Source organism: Hydra vulgaris, chromosome 11 (genome assembly GCF_038396675.1).
Source record: "Hydra vulgaris chromosome 11, alternate assembly HydraT2T_AEP".
Classification (NCBI taxonomy): Eukaryota; Metazoa; Cnidaria; class Hydrozoa; order Anthoathecata; family Hydridae; genus Hydra; species Hydra vulgaris.
The window spans coordinates 10,320,410-10,342,500 of NC_088930.1; the positions used below are offsets into that span (position 1 = coordinate 10,320,410).

Genomic DNA, 22,091 nt, shown 5'->3' on the forward strand with positions numbered 1-22,091 from the left:
AGATTGGAAGTAAGAGTTAATCCTAGAAGATGAAGAGTAGGTGACTCATCGAGTACATCACCGTTCATAAATATAGGAAGATCTAAATTATTGCGATAACGATTGACTGAAAAAAATTGAGTTTTATCTGAATTAAAGTTCACCAGCCACTGTGAGCCCCATGCTGTAGCAGAAGTAAGATCCTTTTCAAGCTCAAATGCCCCCTCCAAGCAATCAGAGGGTGTTGGTTTTTTATCACGACAAGAATAAATGGTAGTGTCATCAGCAAACAATGCCACCTTAGATGAGAGAATATCTGGAAGATCGTTAATGTAAATTAAAAAGAGTATAGGGCCAAGGATAGAACCTTGAGGAACCCCTGAAGTTACAGAATAAGAAGAAGAGTGTTGTCCATTGAGGACAACTTTTATGCTACAATTGGAAAGGAAGGATTCGATGATCTTAAAGATGTTGCCGGATACACCATAAGAAGAAAGCTTATGGAAAAGATCAGCATGCCAAACTTTATCAAAAGCTTTAGAAATGTCAAGAGCGATAGCCTTAATCTCTCCACCTTTATCTAATGCACAATAAAACTTATCAGTTATTACTGTTAGCAAATCAGCTGTAGAACTAGAAGATCAAAATCCATATTGATGGTCAGAAAGTAAGTTATTAGATTAAAGATGAAAGATTAAGTGTTTGTTAATTAAAGATACAAAAACCTTGCTTATGATAGAAAGAAGACTAATAGGACGGTAGTTAGACGAATCAGATTGCTCTCTAGAATTTTTGAAGATAGGGATAACAGATGCCGCTTTCCAGCAGGCTGGAAAGCAAGACTCTGATAAGCACTTGTTGAATAGTTTTGAGAGTATAGACGACAGCTCCGGAGAACACTTCTGCAAGACAATAACTGGTATGTTGTCCGGGCCACAAGCTGTAGAAGAGTCAAGGCAGGAAATCACTTTAGATACAGATGCTGGAGTGATATGAATGTCAAGCCATGGATCAACCTGTTTGTTGGCAATATCAGGTAGAAAGCAACTAGTAGAATCAAGAGATGATATTGATGAAAAGTTTTTAGCAAACAATTCAGCTTTGTCTTTAGGTGAGGTGACAAAGTCTGAACCATACAAGAGAGGTGGAATTATAGATTTGCCCTTATTATTGATATTATTAAAGATTCTCCAGAAGTCACGAGAGCCTAATTTTTGAGATAAGATACGAGATTTCATGACCTGAGAATAGCGGGTTTTGGCGTTAGGCAAAACCTTTTTACAATCGTTTCTAGCAGTAATAAATAGACGCCTGTTTTCTGGAGAATTGTTTTGCTGATAAATATGGAAGTAACGGTTTTGATTGGCAATTGCAGCAGCACAGTGTGAAGAAAACCATGGAGGAGAGTGAGGCTTGACCTGGAATCGTCGAGAGGGAATAAAAGATTCCATGCCAGCCTGAATCCACGAAGTTATGTAAGAAGCACATTTGTTGACAGGAAGACGAAAGATTTCTACCCAAGGGCCATCACGAAGAAAATCACGGAAAGAATCCCAGTCAGCTTTACTGTAGTTGTAAGAGGCTCGATAATAGGGGGATTCAGGTTATGAAGAAGAATGAGATATTAGTTTTAGAGAGATCAAACTGTGATCAGAAGCACCTAAGGGTGAATGTGGAGAAACTGAGCACTGACTAGGATTAGAAACAAGACATAAGTCGAGTAGAGAAGGTAAATGATTTGGGTTGTCTGGAAAGCGAGTTGGAAAGTTGACTATTTGAGTTAGGGATTGAGAAAGGCAAAAGTTGTGGGCTTTAATGCCTGCCGAATCACTGACACTAGAGCTAAGCCATTCAGAGTGGTGAGCATAAAAGTCAAAAACAACAACTATATTAGCTGATGGATAAAGAGAGAGGGCAATATGATCAATATGGTCAATATGATCAGAAAAAACGTCAAAAAGTGTGCAGTCTTGAGATGAAGGAGAGCGATATAGAACAAAGAGAAAGGCAATAGAGTGAAGTTGTGCTAAACAAAAGCACATAAAAGAATAGTCTGTGGATTCAAACCTAGTTTCACGACAAATGGATGAATTCTTACGAATGTAAATGCCCAGGCCAAGCATGTGACTATTGGAGTCTTTACGAATTAGAGGAAGATAACCATCAACACTAAGATCACAAGATGAGACAGCTGAACTCAAATTAGTCTCACAAAGAGCAAGTAGGTCTGGTGAACTTTTCAAGAGATAAGACTCAACAGAAGAAAAGTTACTTCGAAGACCACAAATATTAGTGAATGATAGGTTTTGAGAACTTGGTGATGATGATGGTTTTTTGTGTTTTATAGTTTTTGGTACTTTATTCATTTTTAAATTAGATTGAAAAACTTGACTCAAAGCATAGATAGTACTCAGAACACTGTTTAATAGCCCAAGCAATTGTCTCATTACTACTAATAAACCCTAAGTCGTAACAAAGGGCTCCAAATGTGGCCTCCGCAATGCACACCAAAAGTACAAACAGGGACACCATCCATGCGCAACATGGCACTGTTAATACTTTGACATTTTTGAGCTGTTGATGGAATCAGCCTCTCTGAGAGCTACCACAGAGTTCGGGAAACCTGACTACCAGCCGGCCTCAGAACCATAAAACTGAGTTTTTGAGCTGTACCCTCATTAGGAGATAATAGAATGAGTTGCCTAGTCATAAAAACAGAGACGCAAGCAAAACCCATGCATTGAGTCAAGAAGATACAGCATTCAACATCCTAAACTGGAAACAATGTATTAAAAATACATCTGCGCCAGCATAATAGATGAAGAAGGGGTGCGAGGCTGGTCAACAGATAGAAACTGTTTACCCCTTAAGTCTTTGTCTAGGAGGCCTTCTACAAGACAGTAGCCGGGTGCATTTAACATCTGCCCAAGATTAGTATTTTTATCGAGACACCATCTCTAGCCTTTACTCAACCAAGAGCCCCAACGCAGGGGGTGTTTTAATTCGGAGTTGGCATCTCCTAGCCTTTGCCTAAAAAGGCGTATCCTACAAGGCAGCAGGACATGAAGCAGATTGTACTGGGTTTATTTTGAAAAGTTTGGTCAATATCTAAAATCAGTCGATAGAGATTGATAAAAAGTTCCTTTTGATAATACTGTTCAATGGGTTTTCTCATTTGTACTCTTTAACTCTATTAAAGAAAAAATTTGTCGGTCATCCCTGTGTAACGTTTTTATGCTTATATCGGAACATTACTCCTTTGACATAGAACGACATCATAGTAATATACTGTCAAATATTTTTATCAAAAACAACTGCAAACTTTCCACACCGAAGTCAAACAAAGAACCGTCTCTGAAAATTTTAAAGCTGTCTTGTTAAGTTGACAGTTATTCACTGACCATTGCGCCGCGGCTGCTGTTATTAATAAAGTTGCGTTTATTAAAGTACAATTACAGTGTAATGAAAACTAAAGAAAAAGAATTTTAAAACAAAAACTCAGATAAATTACACAAAGTGATGTTTCAAAAAGTGATGTTTTACAAAAAGTGATGTTTCAAAACTTTAAACTGTGTACAAAAATATATTCAAATCATTAATTAAATCATGATATTTTTATACAAAATGCGCTAGCAAGCAAAAAGAAATTTAACTGAAAGAATGAAGTTACGTGATAGTACTTAATATTACGTAATACTCCACGAAATCAACCAACCATTGCAAAGTCTCTTTCGTGAGACAAAAATGCCGTTTACTTGGATTGATAAGCATAGCAATAATTATCGAAAACATTTAGAAAAATAAGCTGGTTATTTATAAGAAGGTACTTATATGGTGGAAAGAAGTTGAGGATGGAGTAGAATTCTCTGATATAAACTACTCAAATAATTCGAAACAGAGTAGTTAAAAAAATGCTGGAAATAGTGTTTTATTTAAAATAAGTATTTTAAATTGATACAAGATTAATTTGAAGAAAATAGGAGAAAAAACGGCGAGGTCAAATTTAAAAAGTTTTGAGAAAGTATATATTTATCACTTATAAAAATCTTTTTATAAAATTAGAGAAAAATTACAAATATCTTTTTATAAAGTAAATTTTAGATAATTTAATTAAGAATGTTTTTTTTTTTAATTTATAGACTTCTTTGCTTTGTATGAAAACATTTATTTAACATTTGTTTAAAATATAATATGCTTTCTCAGATTAGACTTCAAATCTAACTGGTTTATACTTAAAATTTGTATCGTATCTGGTAGCTATGGTAAAACAAGTTAAATTTTAATATAAAACTTATTTATCTAATTTTTTATTAATGTATTTAATTTAAACATCGTGTACATATAAATAGGCACAGAGTCCATAGATAAAATTAAACAAAGAGTAGATAAAAAAGTACATATACAGTCATCTACATCAACCCATCATTCGAACAGTCTTGATATTCTGTTAACCAAACCAACAGTGAAATTTCTTTTCAAATTAGCTGCTTCATGTATTAATTCCTCCTCTGACATTTTTTAGTAGTTCCAAAGAAAGACACAGTTCTTTTAATACAGCTTGGGCTCCATTGTATTTACCTGTCATATTTGGCACATTGTCATAACATTGAGCCCTACTATTTATGCATTTAAATGTTTCTTGTACGCAGAATCTTAAAAATATTAGGTTGATAAATTTAAAAAAACATAAAATAATATTTTTCTATAATAAATTAAATTTTTTTTTAATCTGCATTAGTTTTATCTGCATTAGAGGTAGGGAGTTTTGTCCCTACCTCTAATGCAGATAAAACTAATGCAAAAAAAATACTTCGCTTGTTTTTGAAAAAACTTCGTCCAAAAAACGCAAAAAATGATTTTATGTAGGCTTCGAAGAATAAAAACCCACCCATAAAAATTATTAGTATATACGTATATATAGATGTTATTTTTTTCAGAAAAGGATGTTCCACAATAATTTGTTTAGGGACAACGTCTTGCTTTAGAATTGATAAAGTTATTTAATCTTAAATGTTTCAGCTTTGTTTAAATACCAATAAATTAAAATAGTTTTTTCGTCTCCACATAAAAATAGATTCTGCAACTATTCATTTATTATGTGAATAATTTTGGTATTTTTTTTTTGTTGCTAAAAATGGTATGTTTTTAGACGCTCAAGTTGAGATGCAGCTTTTTATTAAAAAAAGCGCGTTTATTTAAAGTTGTTCTTTCGCAGAGCTTCAATTTGGTATTTCAAGAGCGAAAGTTTTTTCAAAAAGTAGCATCTCAAACTTTTTTAGAGATGGAAAAGATTTATCATTGTATTTTGTTTTTTTTTTATGGTTGAGAAAATTTTATTTTTTATTTAAATATAGTCCTTAAAGATACAATTTAGTTTAATTTTTTTGTTTGATTATTTTTTTGTTATTTTGAGTTTTTTTTAGTTCCATTAAAAAAAGCTCATCTTAAGAAACTGGTTTCCTAAGACGAGATGATTGGGTGTTGAAAATAACGCAATTTTTGATATAAAGATTTTTTATTTTTAATTTATATTCTAAAAGAGGAAAGATGAAATCATGATAACCTGCAAGAAAAAATGTATATATAATATTTCGGCTTCAAAAAAACAATAGACTGTTAACATGCTCAACATTCGCAACCTTCCCCTATTATCTAAAATTAATTTGATTAGCTGATTCACATATATCATTTCGGTAATTTTACTTATTCTTTTATTTTTCATCATACAAATTATAAAAAAGGTACAGGGGGTAGATTGTTTTTACATTTTAATATAAAGCAAATAAGGCTAAATATATTAAGCTCGTGTATATTAAACAGTTTTATTTTAACTAATAGAGGCTAGGTCCGAGTAATTGATCCTTAAAATTAATGAAGCGTGCAATATGTTTCTGATGACAACAAAGAAGGTTCAAGTTATTAGTACTACCCATGGCGCTCTATACTGAAGGCCTATTTATCGCGCAACCGTAAGCCGTGACTGGGGGCCTATTATTTTTACGGACTATCAGCAACTCAGCTATAAAATTATATTTTGGAGTCAAAATATGACTCATAATGAGTTTAATTAGTTTATTTAGAAATATTTATATTAAAATGTAATTAAAAGTTAAAATTTTATATAATAAAAAAAATTAAAACAAAGAAAAGATTTGCATATACTTTAACAACAACAGATACAAATCATTCTTTTCTAAACAAATTTATAACTTTAAAACTTTTAATGCAGGTTCTTTGTTAGATCTTGGTGTAATTTGTGCACAAAAATTGTTTAAAAATATATAAGCAAGTGTGTTGCAATGTTTTTGATTATTTTCAAAGTAGTAAAATTCAGAAACTAACAAAAAGTCACTTAAGGACTTACGACAAACTTTATCTTTTATCGAATGGAATAAGACAAAGCAAAAAAAAACCCATTGGCAAACATTGTCTGGTGGAATTTTAAGACCACCACGATCTATAGACTTGAGGTACTCACCAAACTTTTCATAACAAAGTAATGTTTGATTGAACAAAATGTTTTCATTATATTCATTTCTACATACATAACCAGCAATATAAATCAGACATTTTGGTAGTATAGTTTTTCTAAATTGTCAAATATTTCACTACCTGCTTCACATAAAACATATGTACAAGAAGCACACTTATGACCTGAACCAAAATCAAAAGAATCTATGTCAATATTTAAAGATAACAACAGTGATGTGTGATTTATATGCAATTTTTCTATAACTTGTTGAACATTTACAAAGTAGGCACCTCCGGAACCTTGTCTCAATTTCCCAAATTCTTTTTCTAAGTGGTCACTTGTAAACATACCAAGAAGAACATAATCATGACTTGTTGCTAATAAATATATACATAGCTCGACAATACCATAGCAAGTATGGTGAATTGATTTTGCAGTGTCATTAGATGCTTCACTCTTTTGCCATTTTTTCAACACATTTCAAGAGCCATATCACCAAACTGAAGTAGAGTATTAAGATGGCAACCATCAGGACTAATAGGTGCAAATAGGTACAAATAGGTGCTTCTAGTGGATCATTGTGTCTTACATCAGCTCCACGACCTTTCACATTCAAAATTTTCCACCAGGTTATAACTTTATTTATAAATATCCTTAGAATTTGAAATTATTTGAGAATAGGTCAGCAAGGCATGATATGTCTTATCTAAAAAAACTTTAAGGCAAGTAAAAAAAACTTTAAGGCAAGTTTTGCCTTTCAATTGGCTTGGGAGCTATTGCAATTTCATTCAAGTCTGACAATTTGACTAACTTTTCTGATTCAATTTGATATAAGCATTTAAGGTGCTCCCATTTAGCTGTTCTTTGAATACCATTATCACTGCACACTAGTTCCTTAGTTTTTTCTGTAAGCCATAGATTCATGTTTTTCAAAAGATGAACAAAGTCAAACAGTAAATACATCTCATCTTCCGTTTTCCAAGGTTTTTCTGGAATAGTATGATATAATTTAAAAAATGCTTGGTTTACACGATTACCATCACAGATAACAACTTTTACATCGCCAGATGATGATTTTATAAGTTTTATGCTGGAGTTTATTTGTTCAAACAGAAAATTTGAACTTGGAATCATCTTGGAATCAACTTAATTTTGAAATTGGAATCATCTTGTACAGAAATTTAGGACCACCTTTGAGACATACTATCATAATTCCCAAAACAGTTTTAGCCAATAATGATGGATCATCTAAAGATTTACCAAACAATGTTCCACCATGGTGAAGCATCATTTTTTTGACATATACTTCATCGTGAATAATTATACAATTTTTTTATTTTTTTTCAATGTTTTTGAAAACTGAGTCTAAGAAACAAGCATCATCAATTTTGCAAACTTTTGATGTTATGCGTGTCAAAGTACTAACTGATGGCAATTAAAAATCGTTTCTTAGTTTATTGTATAAAGCACGAGATGTTGAAAAATATTCAAAACTACGTATATTGTATCTGATTCATATATGTTTTTTCCAATAAGTTTTGCAGACATAACTGATATTTGTTGCTGAATAATGCTTTTCTTATGATCTATTTCCATGACATTTAAAAAATGTAGTATTTCCTCAAACTTTGACCAAGAATCAACAATATTTATATGATTTTTACACAAACTTTTTATAAAACATTTTATTCCACAATGAAATGTTTCAAAATGTAAATTCTTAAAAATTTTAACAAGAAATAAAGGAATACCATCATAAAACGTAATAGATTGAACATTAATTGTTTTTTCAATCATATATGCTATTACTGAAACTGAAAAAACCCTGAGATTATTTAATAAAACATTTTTAAAATCAATATATGTTGCTGTATCAGCCAATAAAAAAGTGCTAAGTTCATCAGTTCTAACATTTCCAACAATGCTTAAAAATTTCAATGTTGTGCGATGATGTGGTAATGGAGTAGGTATTTGACTTGAAGGTATTCCTGACCATACAGATGGTGGCATTTTTGGTCTTTGTCTTCCTTGAACAGTAACTTTTTCAAAAACTGTTGGCCAATGTAATTGGCAAATAACAGTTTCATCTGAAACTAAAAGATTAGAATTTGGAATACTTTTTATCCAAATATTTCTTTGTTTTTTGTCTTTAGGAAAACATAAACTGGTATTTTTTCAAAGCTTTTATTATTTTTGGTACTTTGGTAATTAGTTTTGCAGCCATATACACAACACTTTTTTGGCATCTATAAAGTATAATTATTTAAAAGAATATAAAAATATGCAAACCATAACATAAGATTTTCAAACACTTTTTTGTCAAATATAATAGATCATAACCCATATCAGACATAATAAATGTATGTATATATATATATATATATATATATATATATATATATATATATATATATATATATATATATATATATATATATATATATATATATATATATATATATATATATATATATATATATATATATATATATATATATATATATATATATATATATATATATATATATATATATATATATATATATATATATATATATATATATATATATATATATATATATATATATATATATATATATATATATATATATATATATATATATATATATATATATATATATATATATATATATATATATATATATATATATATATATATATATATATATATATATATATATATATATATATATATATATATATATATATATATATATATATATATATATATATATATATATAATATATATATATAGGTTGACTCTTATTTTATGTACGTAAACAAAAAATGTAAAAAGCGCTACTTTTCCATTGCGTAATAAAAAGAAAAGAAGAAGTTCTTTTGTTTTTAGAATATTTTTAAACAAAAGAGTTTGCATAATTTTCAACTAAGATGTATTCAAAGAAATAGATTTTAAACATAATTTAACAACTGTTGCATAATTATGCGCTCTTCTTTTAAATACGCAAAGTTGTGCTTTTAACTTTTTTAGTTTACGTACATAAAATACGATTTAACGATATATATATATATATATATTATATATAACTCCTAACACTCTAAGGAGTTTACAAGTAAGTAAAAATAAAGTGTTTTAAAATTATTTACAAAAATTTATAATTTAAAAAACATTAATAATACAAAGTTATTGGAAATATAAAAGAATAAACAAGATTAAGTTGAAAAAGTTAAAAATTCTCTCGCAAGTTTTTCAATGTGAGCTCTTCACCTTCGCAATTTTTAGAATATTAAAATAGGCCCCCAGTCACGTCTTACGGTTGCGCGATGAATAGGCCTTCAGTATGAATAGGCCTTCAGAGCGCCATGGTATTACCCCATGCAATTTTTAAGAGTTTACTTGTCTTAAACGAATCAGAAACTCTTGATCTCTGAGGAAAACCACAGGTTATAATTAGTAAGTTTACTGGTTATAATACATCAACCTATGCAAACTTTTAATTATTTAAATAGCTTTTTCGCCAATTTTAAAACACGATAGTAAATCCTTAGTTTGTTTAAAAGACTTTTGTGGTTTTGGGGTATCGTAAGCTAAGTTGTTAAAGATCCTAACTGTAAAACTGTACTGAAATATATGCTGTATAACAAGTAAAATTAAAAACGAACTTTTAAAACCCAAATTTTCATAAACTCTTTTAAAAGCTTTTATATGTTATTAAAACACAGATTTTGTGTTTTAATAACATATAAAAGCTTTTAAAAGAGTTAATGAAAAAAAATATAAAAGAACTGAGTGTTTTGTGAACTTTTTTTTTTTTTTAATCTACATTGATTACATTTTATTTAATTTTTCAAAAGTTAATAATTATAAACACTGTTATATAAAATTCTCTCCAAGATTTTTGAAAATATAGTTTATACAGTTGCTAACATTAACTAAATCTCCTTCTTTAATTATTGTAAACTATTTTTAGTTGGTTAGGAAAAAATTCCTAATAAAACAAGAAACATTAAAAAAAAATCTTTTATAACTCAGGGCCGACGAAATTGAATCCACCTGTTTAGTTCAAAATTTATTTTAATTAAACTATATCCTCGGTTTTTTTTATCGTTGCCCCCTTTTCAGCACTGACTTTATTTTCAACAGCAACGGGGAAATTTTTCTTAACAATTTTGTTAAAAGTTATATATATATAAAAAAAGTTAAAATATTCAAATTTGAGTCAGACCTCCGAAGCCCTAAAGTCTATAATCTGCAATTCTATAAAGATGCCAGTTTTTATCCTAAAAATAATCATATCTACATTTTTAAGTCAATTAAGGTTCTAAATAAGGCTGAATATATACGCCTGTAAGTTATCTGATGGTACAAAATTTAGCGTTGGTAAATCAGAGCTATTTGAAAATTAGTTTGTAAGTGAACTTTTACTTTAAAATAAAATGAGTTGTCTAAAACAGATTTTTCAGATTTAAACTAATGCGCTAAGGAGAAAATCAAATCAAAAACAAAACTTATATATAAATGCTATAAAAAATATATTTAAAAAATTATCACGAATCATAAAAATTTACAAATCATAACAAAAAAAAATTTTTTTCATTTTAAAATTACAAATTGACTCATTTATAAACAATTAAATTTAAAATATTTTCATTTAGGCTTATTCGACAATGGCGGCGGCGGAGGAGGAACTTTTTGCTTTGTACCTAAAAATGGAAGCGGGGGTGGCGGAGGAGGTACTCCAAGGGTTGAAGGTGATTTTACGAAATGAGTTGTTAGGTCCCCGTGAGCTGATACAAGAGATTTATTTCCAGTTATATTGTGCAATGATTCTGAAGTTTTTTCCACAGATAAATTATTGACTAGAGGCAAGTATTGATCATCTAATTTCATAATTGTTTTATGTCCAGGAGCTGGTTCTAGTGAAACGATTCTAGTGTCATTGATCTGGTTTGTTTTGTGTGCAGTTGAAAGTGCACGATTAGGAAACTCAAAAGTAGTCGGTTGGCTCGTAGGAGACATGATTCCTTCAGAACTTATCGGAGAGAGTGGAGTTTGCGCGGTAAGCTCATTGTTCTATGAAAATCAAACGTTATGATAAATAACATAATAACAAAAATAACAATGATAACATAATAAAAAAAATATAATAACAAAAAAAGTGAAGCGAATTTAGAAATGTTGAAAATTTTTCTGTTTTTTTTTTTAAACTGAAACCGGTAGTATTTTATTTATCCAAATTTCCATTAATTTTACGGTGTTAGTATGTTTACATAAAAACGCCTAATTTGTTGTTTGTCAAATAAAATTAAAGATTTGAAAATAAAGCAATCATTAAGTAAAATTGAAAGATCATCAAAAGGAACATCCGAAGCATCCGAATTTTTGAACCTAATGAATAAGGAGGGCAGAATCAAAAAATAAAAGAGCATTAGAGAGATGAATCAAAAATGAAAATATAAAAATTGACGATTCATAATAACGTCTTCATTATTTTTAAAAAGTTTTCAAAAGTATAGTAAAGAACCAAAGTAATACTTTATAATAGTTTTTTAAAATTTTCTATTATTTAAATTATTCACGATAAAAAATAATGACATGAAAATAAGGAGCACGTTTTGCATAGAATAACGATAATAATATTTATTACCAATAATAATTAATCATAATAACAATAATAATATTATAATAAGGAATACAATTTAGATAAAACCGTTTACTTTTTTTATTTTAAAGAAACCAATTAAAATAAGATTCATTGTTTTTAGGGGACATCCATAAATAATGTACGCAGTAGAACCACTAATTTAAGACTCCTCCTTCCCCCTTGTGCGCACTAAACAACAATTTATTACTAGATCAACCCCTTTCCCCAACGCATAAATTTTTCAAAACATTAAAAACGAAAATTTTTTTAAATTAATTCGACATATCTCTGTTAAATAAGATAAATTTTTTAAACTCTCAAAATTCAATTCTTTTGTAAAAAAAAAAGAAAGAGAAATTGAGTTTTATGGAAAAATACAGAACGAGATGTCTTGAACCTTCTTACTTGTACGCATTCGTACGTTTTTCGCAAACCTCCTCTTCCCCTATACCTACAAACGTACTTTATGGAAAACCTCTTACTATTATGCATCAAAGTTTAAAAACTTTTTGACTCTATTTCATATTCTTTAATTTCATTTCTTGTTTTAAATTGCGTATTTTTATTATTATTATTTTCCAAGGAGTTTTTTCTAGAAATAATTACCTGAAACTCTGCAATTCCTTTAACCCAAGCACCAGAAAATAATTCTGCCAACTTGCCTCGTTTTCCTTTTAAACGCTCTTGTTCGTTAGATACGTTATTCGAAACTAAATATGTATGGAATTAAAGCCAATACAAAAAGAAAGTTTATTACCTAAAGACAACTGTCCCTATTTGAATGATGAATTATTTATAATTATAATTATATATGCAAAAACAATTAGTATAACTCAAGTATATAAAAACACAATCGCAACAATTTTATATAAATAAAGAAAACAAAATAACTGTAATAAAAATTGGAAAACTCACTTCGAACAGTTTGCTGTTTATTTTGAATTTTTTTTGAAAGCTATAAGCAAAGTACAGAGAAAAAACATTTAGAGACATGCATTTTTAAATAAAAATTACAATAAAGTTTACAATGATAAGATATTTATAAATATAATTTTTTTCAGTAACTTTTATGCAGAATGTTTAAAGAGGTTTTAAAAAGTTAAAAAATGACAACAGACTGACACCTACCAAATCTGTTTTAGAAGTATTTGATAGTTCGATCATGATTCCTTCACTAGGTGTACTTCCCGGCAATAAAACACTTTCAACTGCTTCTTGGGTTTTTAAATAATCTTCATATATATTGTATCCATACTTAGGTAAAATAAATAAAAAAAAATATATTCCAATACAAAACAAATATTAAACAAAAATACTACATACAATAAGAATTAGTTGCACTCTCAAAATCTGAACAATTGTATTAACCATTCAAGATAGTAAACATTAATTAGAACATTGCATCTTCGTAACTCGATCTGCTATAAATTCAGTTGGGTTTGCTAGCAGGATTAATCTTCACTATTTATTACTTATATTATTCTAATTCTTCTATGTTGCATTTTTAATTCTTCTACACAACACTAATTCTTTATTTTTTTTTAAAAAGCATTTTCAAACAATGCAATCTTTAACTTTTTTTTTTGCTTGCAACCTTTTTGGAAGTTTATTGTTGTATTTAAAAAAAAAAGACTGTTGTTGCTCTTTTAGTGCATTTATTTTTTAATGACTTTTTTAATGATTTTTTAAATCCAGCACATGGAAGCATGGAATTACTAATAAAGTAAAAAAAAGGTTTCTCAAAACTTTTTTGTTTTTTATATGGACATGACTTTCACTAAAATTCAATAGAATTTTAATAAAATGCTAAAAGCTTGGAAATTGTTTGTTTACTCTGTTTTTACAATAAAGATTCTAAATCGTTAAAACTTTGCAAAAAAAACCTTGAATTTTTAATTTGAATTGAATTTTGAATTTTAAATACTAAACAAGATTAGATTAACAGACACAAAATTATATACATATTTTTTTTTCAAATTTAAAGCTCTTCAAAAATTACACAAGGTAATTTACATTTTATCCATTTTAGAACTTTCAAAAATTTTTTAATAAACCAGAAATTATTTCTTTGTTTTCACACCAAAGGTTCTGCTTATTTAAAAAAATTTGATTTAGTAGTACTTTTTTTGATTTACAACCAAGAATGTTTTTAATTTTGTTCATGTTGTTTACACTTTAAACATTTACACTAACAATTAGAACTACAGTAACAATCATCAGATGCTCGATTTTTCCAAAGTTCAGAAAAAGCATTAACTTTGACGAAGTCAAGTTTTTTGTGCTGTTGCTTTATTTGTGGTGGTTCATTAAAATTGGAACAAGGGAAGGGTGAGCTAATAATGCTTTTTTTTGATTAAAAAGACTTTCAGCAGAAGCAAAATTGATAAAAAAAAAACATATCAAAATCCCTGTACTGTTCAAAATGAAAAAAAAAAATTCCAGATAGTTATTGGTCAAGGACAGCAGAAATTATTGCTTTTGAGGTAATCAAAGCAAAGTTTGCAGTTTAATGATTAAACATGGTTTGTAATTAAAAAATTAATTTTTTTAGTAATGCAACCACTTCCTGGTAAGCATTGCAACCCTCTTTCCTTCACTGCATGATCTATTTATTTCTAATTAATTTATGTAAATTATTGTAATTTATGTAGATTTTGTATGCTAATTTAATCTATAACAATTTCATGTGAATGAATTTTTCCTTGTGCTTATTATTTCTAAGATAAAATTAAAGACATTCAAGACACAAGAAGACAGTTAAAGAAGGGATTCAAGACACAAGAAGACAGTTAAAGAAGGAATTCAAGACACAAGAAGACAGTTAAAGGAGGGATTCAAGACACAAGAGTTTCTGACTTAAATTACATCATTTTCATAATTTTCACTTTAATATTATTTTTATTGATATTCTAAATAAAAAGTGCAACATACTATTTTTGTTATTTTCATGTGCAAAATGTGTTTAATTTTCATGTTTATGTGTTCAATTTTCATGTGCATAAATGAGTTAAGTTTTCATGTGCATATTTCATGTGTTCAATTTCAATTTGAAAATATATTTTTTGTTTTACTTTTTTGTCTACTATTTTATCACCCATACTTTTACAACCAATGATAATAGTTCAAGGCAATACATTTTATCTGTAATAACTAGAAATTATTATTTAAATATTTATGGTTATTGCAGAAAAAGTATAATCAAGTACTAATTAAGTTAAATATCAAACTTTTCTTTTAGTAAGATTTTTATGAAAGTTAAAATAGAGTTTTTATTTCATTCATCAAATATTATTTTAATAAAAATATAGATACTAAAATACAAAACATTAATACAAAAAGGTAGGTATACCTTTGCCATTCGAATGCCAACAATCCATTGAAACATCTGCTTGTTATCTTCTGCACAAAGACAGTAAATGTGTTTTGACTTTATTGTTTGAACTTTTGGGTGCTACAAAAATAAAGTTTCATTTCATTTTATAAAGAATCATATATGTTATTATACCCAAGGAAGGTTATCCTAGAAGATTCAGCATTTCTTGGTCTCCAAAAAAAAACTTTCCATAGACTCCCCCTTGACTTGAATTTAAGTTTTTGAGTAAACATTGAAATAAATATTACTATACCTAATACAGTAATGAATAGAGATAAAGAAAAATAAGTAACATTTTTTTGAATAAAAAAATCATCTTTTTTTATATACTCTATAGCTTTATACTATATACTTTTCATATCTCTATTGCTTCTGTATAGTTAATTCTTACTATAACTTATTTTTTTTTTTTTTAAAAAAACATCTATTAAAAAAAAAATTATTTTCTTGAAAAACGTCTTTTCCAAAATTTATTATTTGAGTAGACAAAACAGTGAAAAATTTGTTTTAATTTATCATTGAGTTTGGTTTAACTTATTTTATTAAGTAATGTGTTAAATATTTTTTGTCTTTAATCTGAATCTAATATTGAATCTATCAATTTGTGTAAACTTTAGACTTGGTATTGAATACCAAGTGCCCTCTACTATAGTTAATTTTTTTTTTTTTCCTGAGGTTCAATCTTTAATTTTGTTATTGACAACCTTGTATAGATTTTTGATTGGATTTGGTAATTGTGATGACTATTCTATTGTTTTGTAAGTTTTTCAAAAATGAAGGTTTTACATACTTTGCTGTATGCATTGGGTCATTATATTAATATGAAAATTCTAAACTGTTTGTATTTCCTTCTCACCATACATCAACACTACATTTTTTAGAATGTTTTGATATCCAAATTAATTCATAACTTCTTTTATTTTGAAAATGGGACCAATTTCATACCATAACATCTTTGTTAACACAATGTACTCCTGTCTCCAATGCTGGATGATACCTGTTTCCTTTAATGATCTGGCTTCTACTTTCAACCATCGAAATTTTATTATTTTGGAAGCAGCAGCTTGTAAAATTTTTCTTTGCAAGTCTTTCTCTGCAAATTTTACTGAACAAATAACATCCAATGAATCGTGTCTATTAATAATATTATAGTCAACCAAAACAACCAATGCTAATGATGCAGCTGAACAATGCTGCAACAATCTGATATTCCTCTTCGATCAAATTCACAATCTATTGTTGGTTGAAGAGTTAACATTTAAGAATTTAAGATTTCTTGTGAGTTTGTATTAGTTGATGATGACTTAAGTGAGTTTGTCATAAAGTCAATATCTTTACTAATACCTCCTTTGTTGATAGCTTTATCTAAACAGTCATTGCAATTACATCAGAAGTTTATATCTGATTTTGATTTCAAAGCTTCAGCATTTTGTTTCACATATATAAAATATGAATTTATCACTTTTCTTTACAGTTTTTTTTCCTGCTGTTTAATTATTTTAGTACTAATGCTGCCAATATTGATTTTCTTTTCATGTTATTTAATCTAGAAAGAAGTCTTTTATTTAATGAAGCTTTTCTATCCTTTTAACAAGAAAGTTTTACACTTACATGAGAAAATATAAAAATGTAATTTGAGTTAATTTTGAAGTTCAGATACTGCAACTGCCTTCTTGGATATCTATTTAAAAATGGTTTAAGAAGTGTACAATATTTGCCATGGTAATTTATTACTTTAGATATTAATTGCTGATGGGATTAAGAATTGATGCTTAGTACCATATTGACTCAAGATCAATAAAATTAATCTTTTGGTTGTTTCATTGACTATAGCATCGTTTGCATGGTCATCAGACAATTGAACCTGCCATTTCGAAGTCCAAAACTTTTAACAGTTAGTTTATAAATTTAAATAAAAAATTTCCATATGATTTATGTTTTTTTTATAAAAAGTAAAACTTACATAAGTTATATACGTTTTTTATCTACTCCTATGTTTAATTTCTTTAGCAGCGTAGACATTACTTGAATAAAAACCATGTTTTTGTAATTTTGAAAAGTTTTAATAAATGGACTTGTGTCCTTTTCGAAATGACAAGTTCAATTCTTTTCTTACTAATGTTTATAAAGATTTTAAAATGTTTAATGTTTTATGATATCTGCATAAGTTGGCAAAACATATATGTTAATCTCTTAAATAATGCTAAATACTAGACATTTGTTATCATTTTGACTGAGTGGTTTCTTCATTCATAGTTTCAACTTTTTTGTACCACGATCTAACCATAGATCTAAACACAGGCCTTCAGAGAATAAAAAAGTTAAAAAAAAATTTCTTATCTCTTTACAGTGGTCACTTTTTTGGAATTTTGGAGGATTTCAACGCATATATATATATATATATATATATATATATATATATATATATATATATATATATATATATATATGCACACAGTTAAAAAAAAATATATTCATAATGATACTAGAATTTACAAGATATTTCAGAATAAAAATTAAACAACTTGAAAAATACCTTGATGCAAAAAACATTGTCAGTTGGTGCTTTAAAACGTTTCTTGAAAGAAATGCCAAGATAAACATTGTTATGTTCAAATTGAACCAGACAGATTAAATCTCTAAACTAAAAAGAAATTTAAAGATTTAAGAAACTTTTGCTGAGTTTAGGATACCAGCATCATTAGCTTATTAAAAATTATTGTAGTATTTAATAAGCTGATGATGCTGGTATCTATAACCCAGCAAAAATTTCTGAAATAATAAAGTCATTAGTATTGAGAGAAACTGTATCTTTTATTGTCTTTGAAATTATATATACATATACATGTATATATATATATATATAGATCTATAGTTTGTTGTCTTTGGGAAGAGCGGAAGGAAAAAAGTGATTCTTACGCCAACACATACGTCACTTTTAATTACTTTTGACTTTCGTCCAACATTTGCGTGTTGGACGAAAGTAAAAACCATTAATTTAATTACAAATAAATCGCTTTTTAAAAAAACCACAAAAACGCAAATTTAATTGACCAGAATGTTTTAAAAACATTCTGAATGTTTTTAACAACATAAACAATGTTTTTATTTTTATTTTTTTTAATAAAATGTTTCTATTTTTATTCTTTTTTACTGTAAATCATGCGCGGAGTGTTGCTACATCGACTATCTTATAGCCTGACTCGCAAAGGAATGCTGCTACATCGACTGACAAATAGCCTGACTCGCAAGGGAGTGCTGCTACATCGACTGACAAATAGCCTGACCCGCAAGGGAGTGCTGCTACATCTACTATCTTTTAGCCTGACCCGCAAAGGAGTGTTGCTACATCGACTGAGGGTTTGGTTGGGACAGGCAGTCTATCAATTAATAAAAAAAAATAATTCCGGTCTTGCATTTTAATTTTTACTTTTTGTCAACAAAATATGGAAAAAACTTTCGGACAACATCTACGGGTTGTATATACATATATATATATATATATATATATATATATATATATATATATATATATATATATATATATATATATACATATATACATATATATATATATACATATATACATATATATATATATATACATACATATATATATATACATATATATATACATATATATATATATATATATACATATATACATACATATATATATACATATATATATATATATATACATATATATATATATACATGCATATATATATATATATATACATATATATATATATATATATATATATATATATATATATATATATATATATATATATATATATATATATATATATATATATATATATGTATAATATAATCAACTGCAGACACCAGTTCACTTCAAACTGCTTTCTTAATGTTCAAAATTTTTCATTATTTTCATCACTAAAATACAGAGTTTTTAAATACCTTTTGTTTTCCTTTTGGGGAGTAGTAAAGTCCTGATGCACGAAGAGCAAAATAATACTTTGTCCATTTTTTAACTCCTTCCCTTAGCCATAAATAACCTTCAATTTCAGGGATCTGGGTACTATCTTTTTTAAAGAACTCCTAAATCAAATAAAATTAAACTGATATTATTTCACATACTTGAAACTTACTAAAAAGTAAATAAAAAATAAAATAAAGTAAATAAAATTGCCAATAAGAGTAAATAACAATAATAATTAAAAGAAAAAGAAATTAATGAAAAATTATTGATCTAAAATTAATATAAAATTACTATATGTATATACATAAATATATATATATATATATATATATATATATATATATATATATATATATATATTTATATATATGTATATGAGAATAATCAGGACTTCTCCTGATTGTTCTGAAGGATTATCAGGATTCCTGCTGCTGATCCTGATATAAGTGACATTTATTATATTACTATTCTGTTCTTTAAAAACAATATGGACTTACATGTGTGTGTGTGTATGTATATATATATATATATATATATATATATATATATATATATATATATATATATATATATATATATATATATATATATATATATAAATGAATATTGCTTTTTAAGTTATAACTCACTATTACTATCTTAGTATTTGTTATACATGAACATTATATTGAACTTTTCCACAACAACAACATAATAAATGAGTTGTCATGAGAACACTAAAGCTGTAGGAAATAATCAACTTAATAAATTTAATACAAAGGAAATAAAACAAAATTTAAGTGGAAAAAAGTTCAAAACAAATTTAAAGTTAACAGCTAAAGATGTTTTAATACTTAAAAAACTATTTTATTTGTTATTTGAAAAATCTATTATCAAAATCATTTAAAATCTTAGCTTTAGATTTATTCTCTTAAGCTTCATTAAAATTATATTTCATCTTATCACATATTTAATTTCCCTGTTGATAATTTTCTATTGTTAATGCGTAGTCTTAAAAATATTATTGATGCATTGTCATGACAACACTTTAATAATATTGCTAGTGTTTTGTAAATAAAATCATTGCTGACTCTGAGTATGAAAAACATAAACTATATAATTTCACATTTTAAATCATATTTTTCATTATATACTATAATATTTTAATAATTAATATATTTTTATTAAAACATCAAAAAGTTAATACCCACTAAATCAGCTTATATACTTTAAGATATACTCTAAAATATAAACTGTTTTTTAAACACACATTTTTCTTTCTTATGCAAAATAACAGACACTAAAGTGTTGTTGAAAAAATAAACTGATTAGTATTTTCAATTTTATATTTATTCTTCATCACTATTACACAAAATATAACTTAAATAAAACTGAAACTTTTTGAAAATCAAAATATTGAAATTGATTTTAAATATTGCTTTCCGTAAGATGACGATGTTAAATTTTCACAGCTTGGTTTTAAGGGGTTACTTTCTTGACCCTCTTTTTCAAAAATTGTAAAATAGTCTGTTCCTTGAAATGATAGTCTTTTGCTTTCTATAGGAAGTAAATTGTTCCAGCTATTGCTTTTTATGTTTTTCGATTCTTCGGTGAAACAACTATAGTCTTTTTCATAAACATCTGAGTTATTGCGCTTAAAATGTTGAGGCTGCAAAGACATTTTTTTATTTTGTGACTCTTTTCGTTTTTCGTTGCAGTTAAATGCTATAGATTTTTTCTTCATTGTAAATTTTGAAGTAACAGATTCTTCTGAATTGGTATTAGGAGACTTTTGGTCATCAGTTTGACTAAACTTTTTTTGGCTTAATGCTCCTAAAGATGCAATATCTCCAACACTTACACTCTTTCTACGACTGTACAAGTTGTATGTCAAACTATATAGACTGCTTTCGGAGTCAACTGATTTATCTCCTGTGGGAGTACTCATATCTAATTTATTACTAATTAAAGAATGACGATTAGAACCTCTCCATTGTGGTACTGGATATATTTTACTAGGATCCTCTTCTTCAATTGCATCTTTAACAACAACAGAGGTTTTTGGTTGTTTAATAGACATTGAACGAGAATATATAGGCACCTGATAGTTCTCTGGCATAACATCGGTACGTAATGTTGTATGGACAATATCGAGTTTTGAAGGTTTAGTTTTTTTTTGAAATTCTGTTTGACATCTTGCACGCAAGGCTGGCTTTAGAAATTGTTCTGATTCTATGACACTTTGAGAAGTTAAGAGTTTATGTTTTTCCTGAAATGTGTCTAATGTGCCTAAGACCAAATCATTGGAACTTAAACTTTTTTTTCTTATATTTAAGGAATGGTCTAGAAAAACTGGATCAGGAACAGATCCTCCCTCTTGAAAAAACTCAGTCTTTTTTAATGTTGGTGATATTACTCTACTGCCATAAGTATCTTTACTGTAAATATCTGATTTTGATGATTTCCTGGATGATTCTTTTGAATCATTTAACTGTGATGGTGCTAAAAAATCATTATGATTTTCTGAACACAAATTCTCAGATTTGATGCTGTGTAAGCTAGTGTTGCGCTTTAATTTTCGAAATGACGATCTTATAATATTGTTAAACCTATTTAAAGATGGTGATTTCCTTTGTTCAAGTCTAGCAATTTTACGTCTCCGTTTCTCCATCTTCTCATCAGAATTATCATAATTATGAAACAAACTT

At 27.5% G+C, this 22,091-nt stretch overlaps 2 protein-coding genes across 3 annotated transcripts in view; both read right to left on the reverse strand.

The window, feature by feature from the left end:
- Positions 1 to 10,950: 10,950 nt before the first annotated feature.
- Positions 10,951 to 22,091, reverse strand: part of LOC100212965 (amyloid beta A4 precursor protein-binding family B member 1-interacting protein) — a 44,624-nt gene continuing 33,483 nt past the window's right edge. The window contains exons 9-15 of the mRNA XM_065810048.1: positions 19,383 to 19,523; positions 17,989 to 18,096; positions 15,429 to 15,530; positions 13,208 to 13,333; positions 12,995 to 13,034; positions 12,686 to 12,789; positions 10,951 to 11,508 (exon numbers count right to left, since the gene is read on the reverse strand). Coding sequence (XP_065666120.1) covers positions 11,083 to 11,508; positions 12,686 to 12,789; positions 12,995 to 13,034; positions 13,208 to 13,333; positions 15,429 to 15,530; positions 17,989 to 18,096; positions 19,383 to 19,523 — 1,047 coding nt within the window. The 3' untranslated portion in view covers positions 10,951 to 11,082. The remainder of the gene's footprint in view (positions 11,509 to 12,685; positions 12,790 to 12,994; positions 13,035 to 13,207; positions 13,334 to 15,428; positions 15,531 to 17,988; positions 18,097 to 19,382; positions 19,524 to 22,091) is intronic.
- The window catches only part of LOC105850871 (uncharacterized), a 2,396-nt gene continuing 1,016 nt past the window's right edge, over positions 20,712 to 22,091 (reverse strand). For both annotated transcript variants that reach the window (XM_065810047.1, XM_065810046.1), the window contains exon 2: positions 20,712 to 22,091. This exon is cut by the window's right edge and continues 673 nt beyond it. In XM_065810047.1, coding sequence (XP_065666119.1) covers positions 20,792 to 22,091 — 1,300 coding nt within the window. In that variant the 3' untranslated portion in view covers positions 20,712 to 20,791.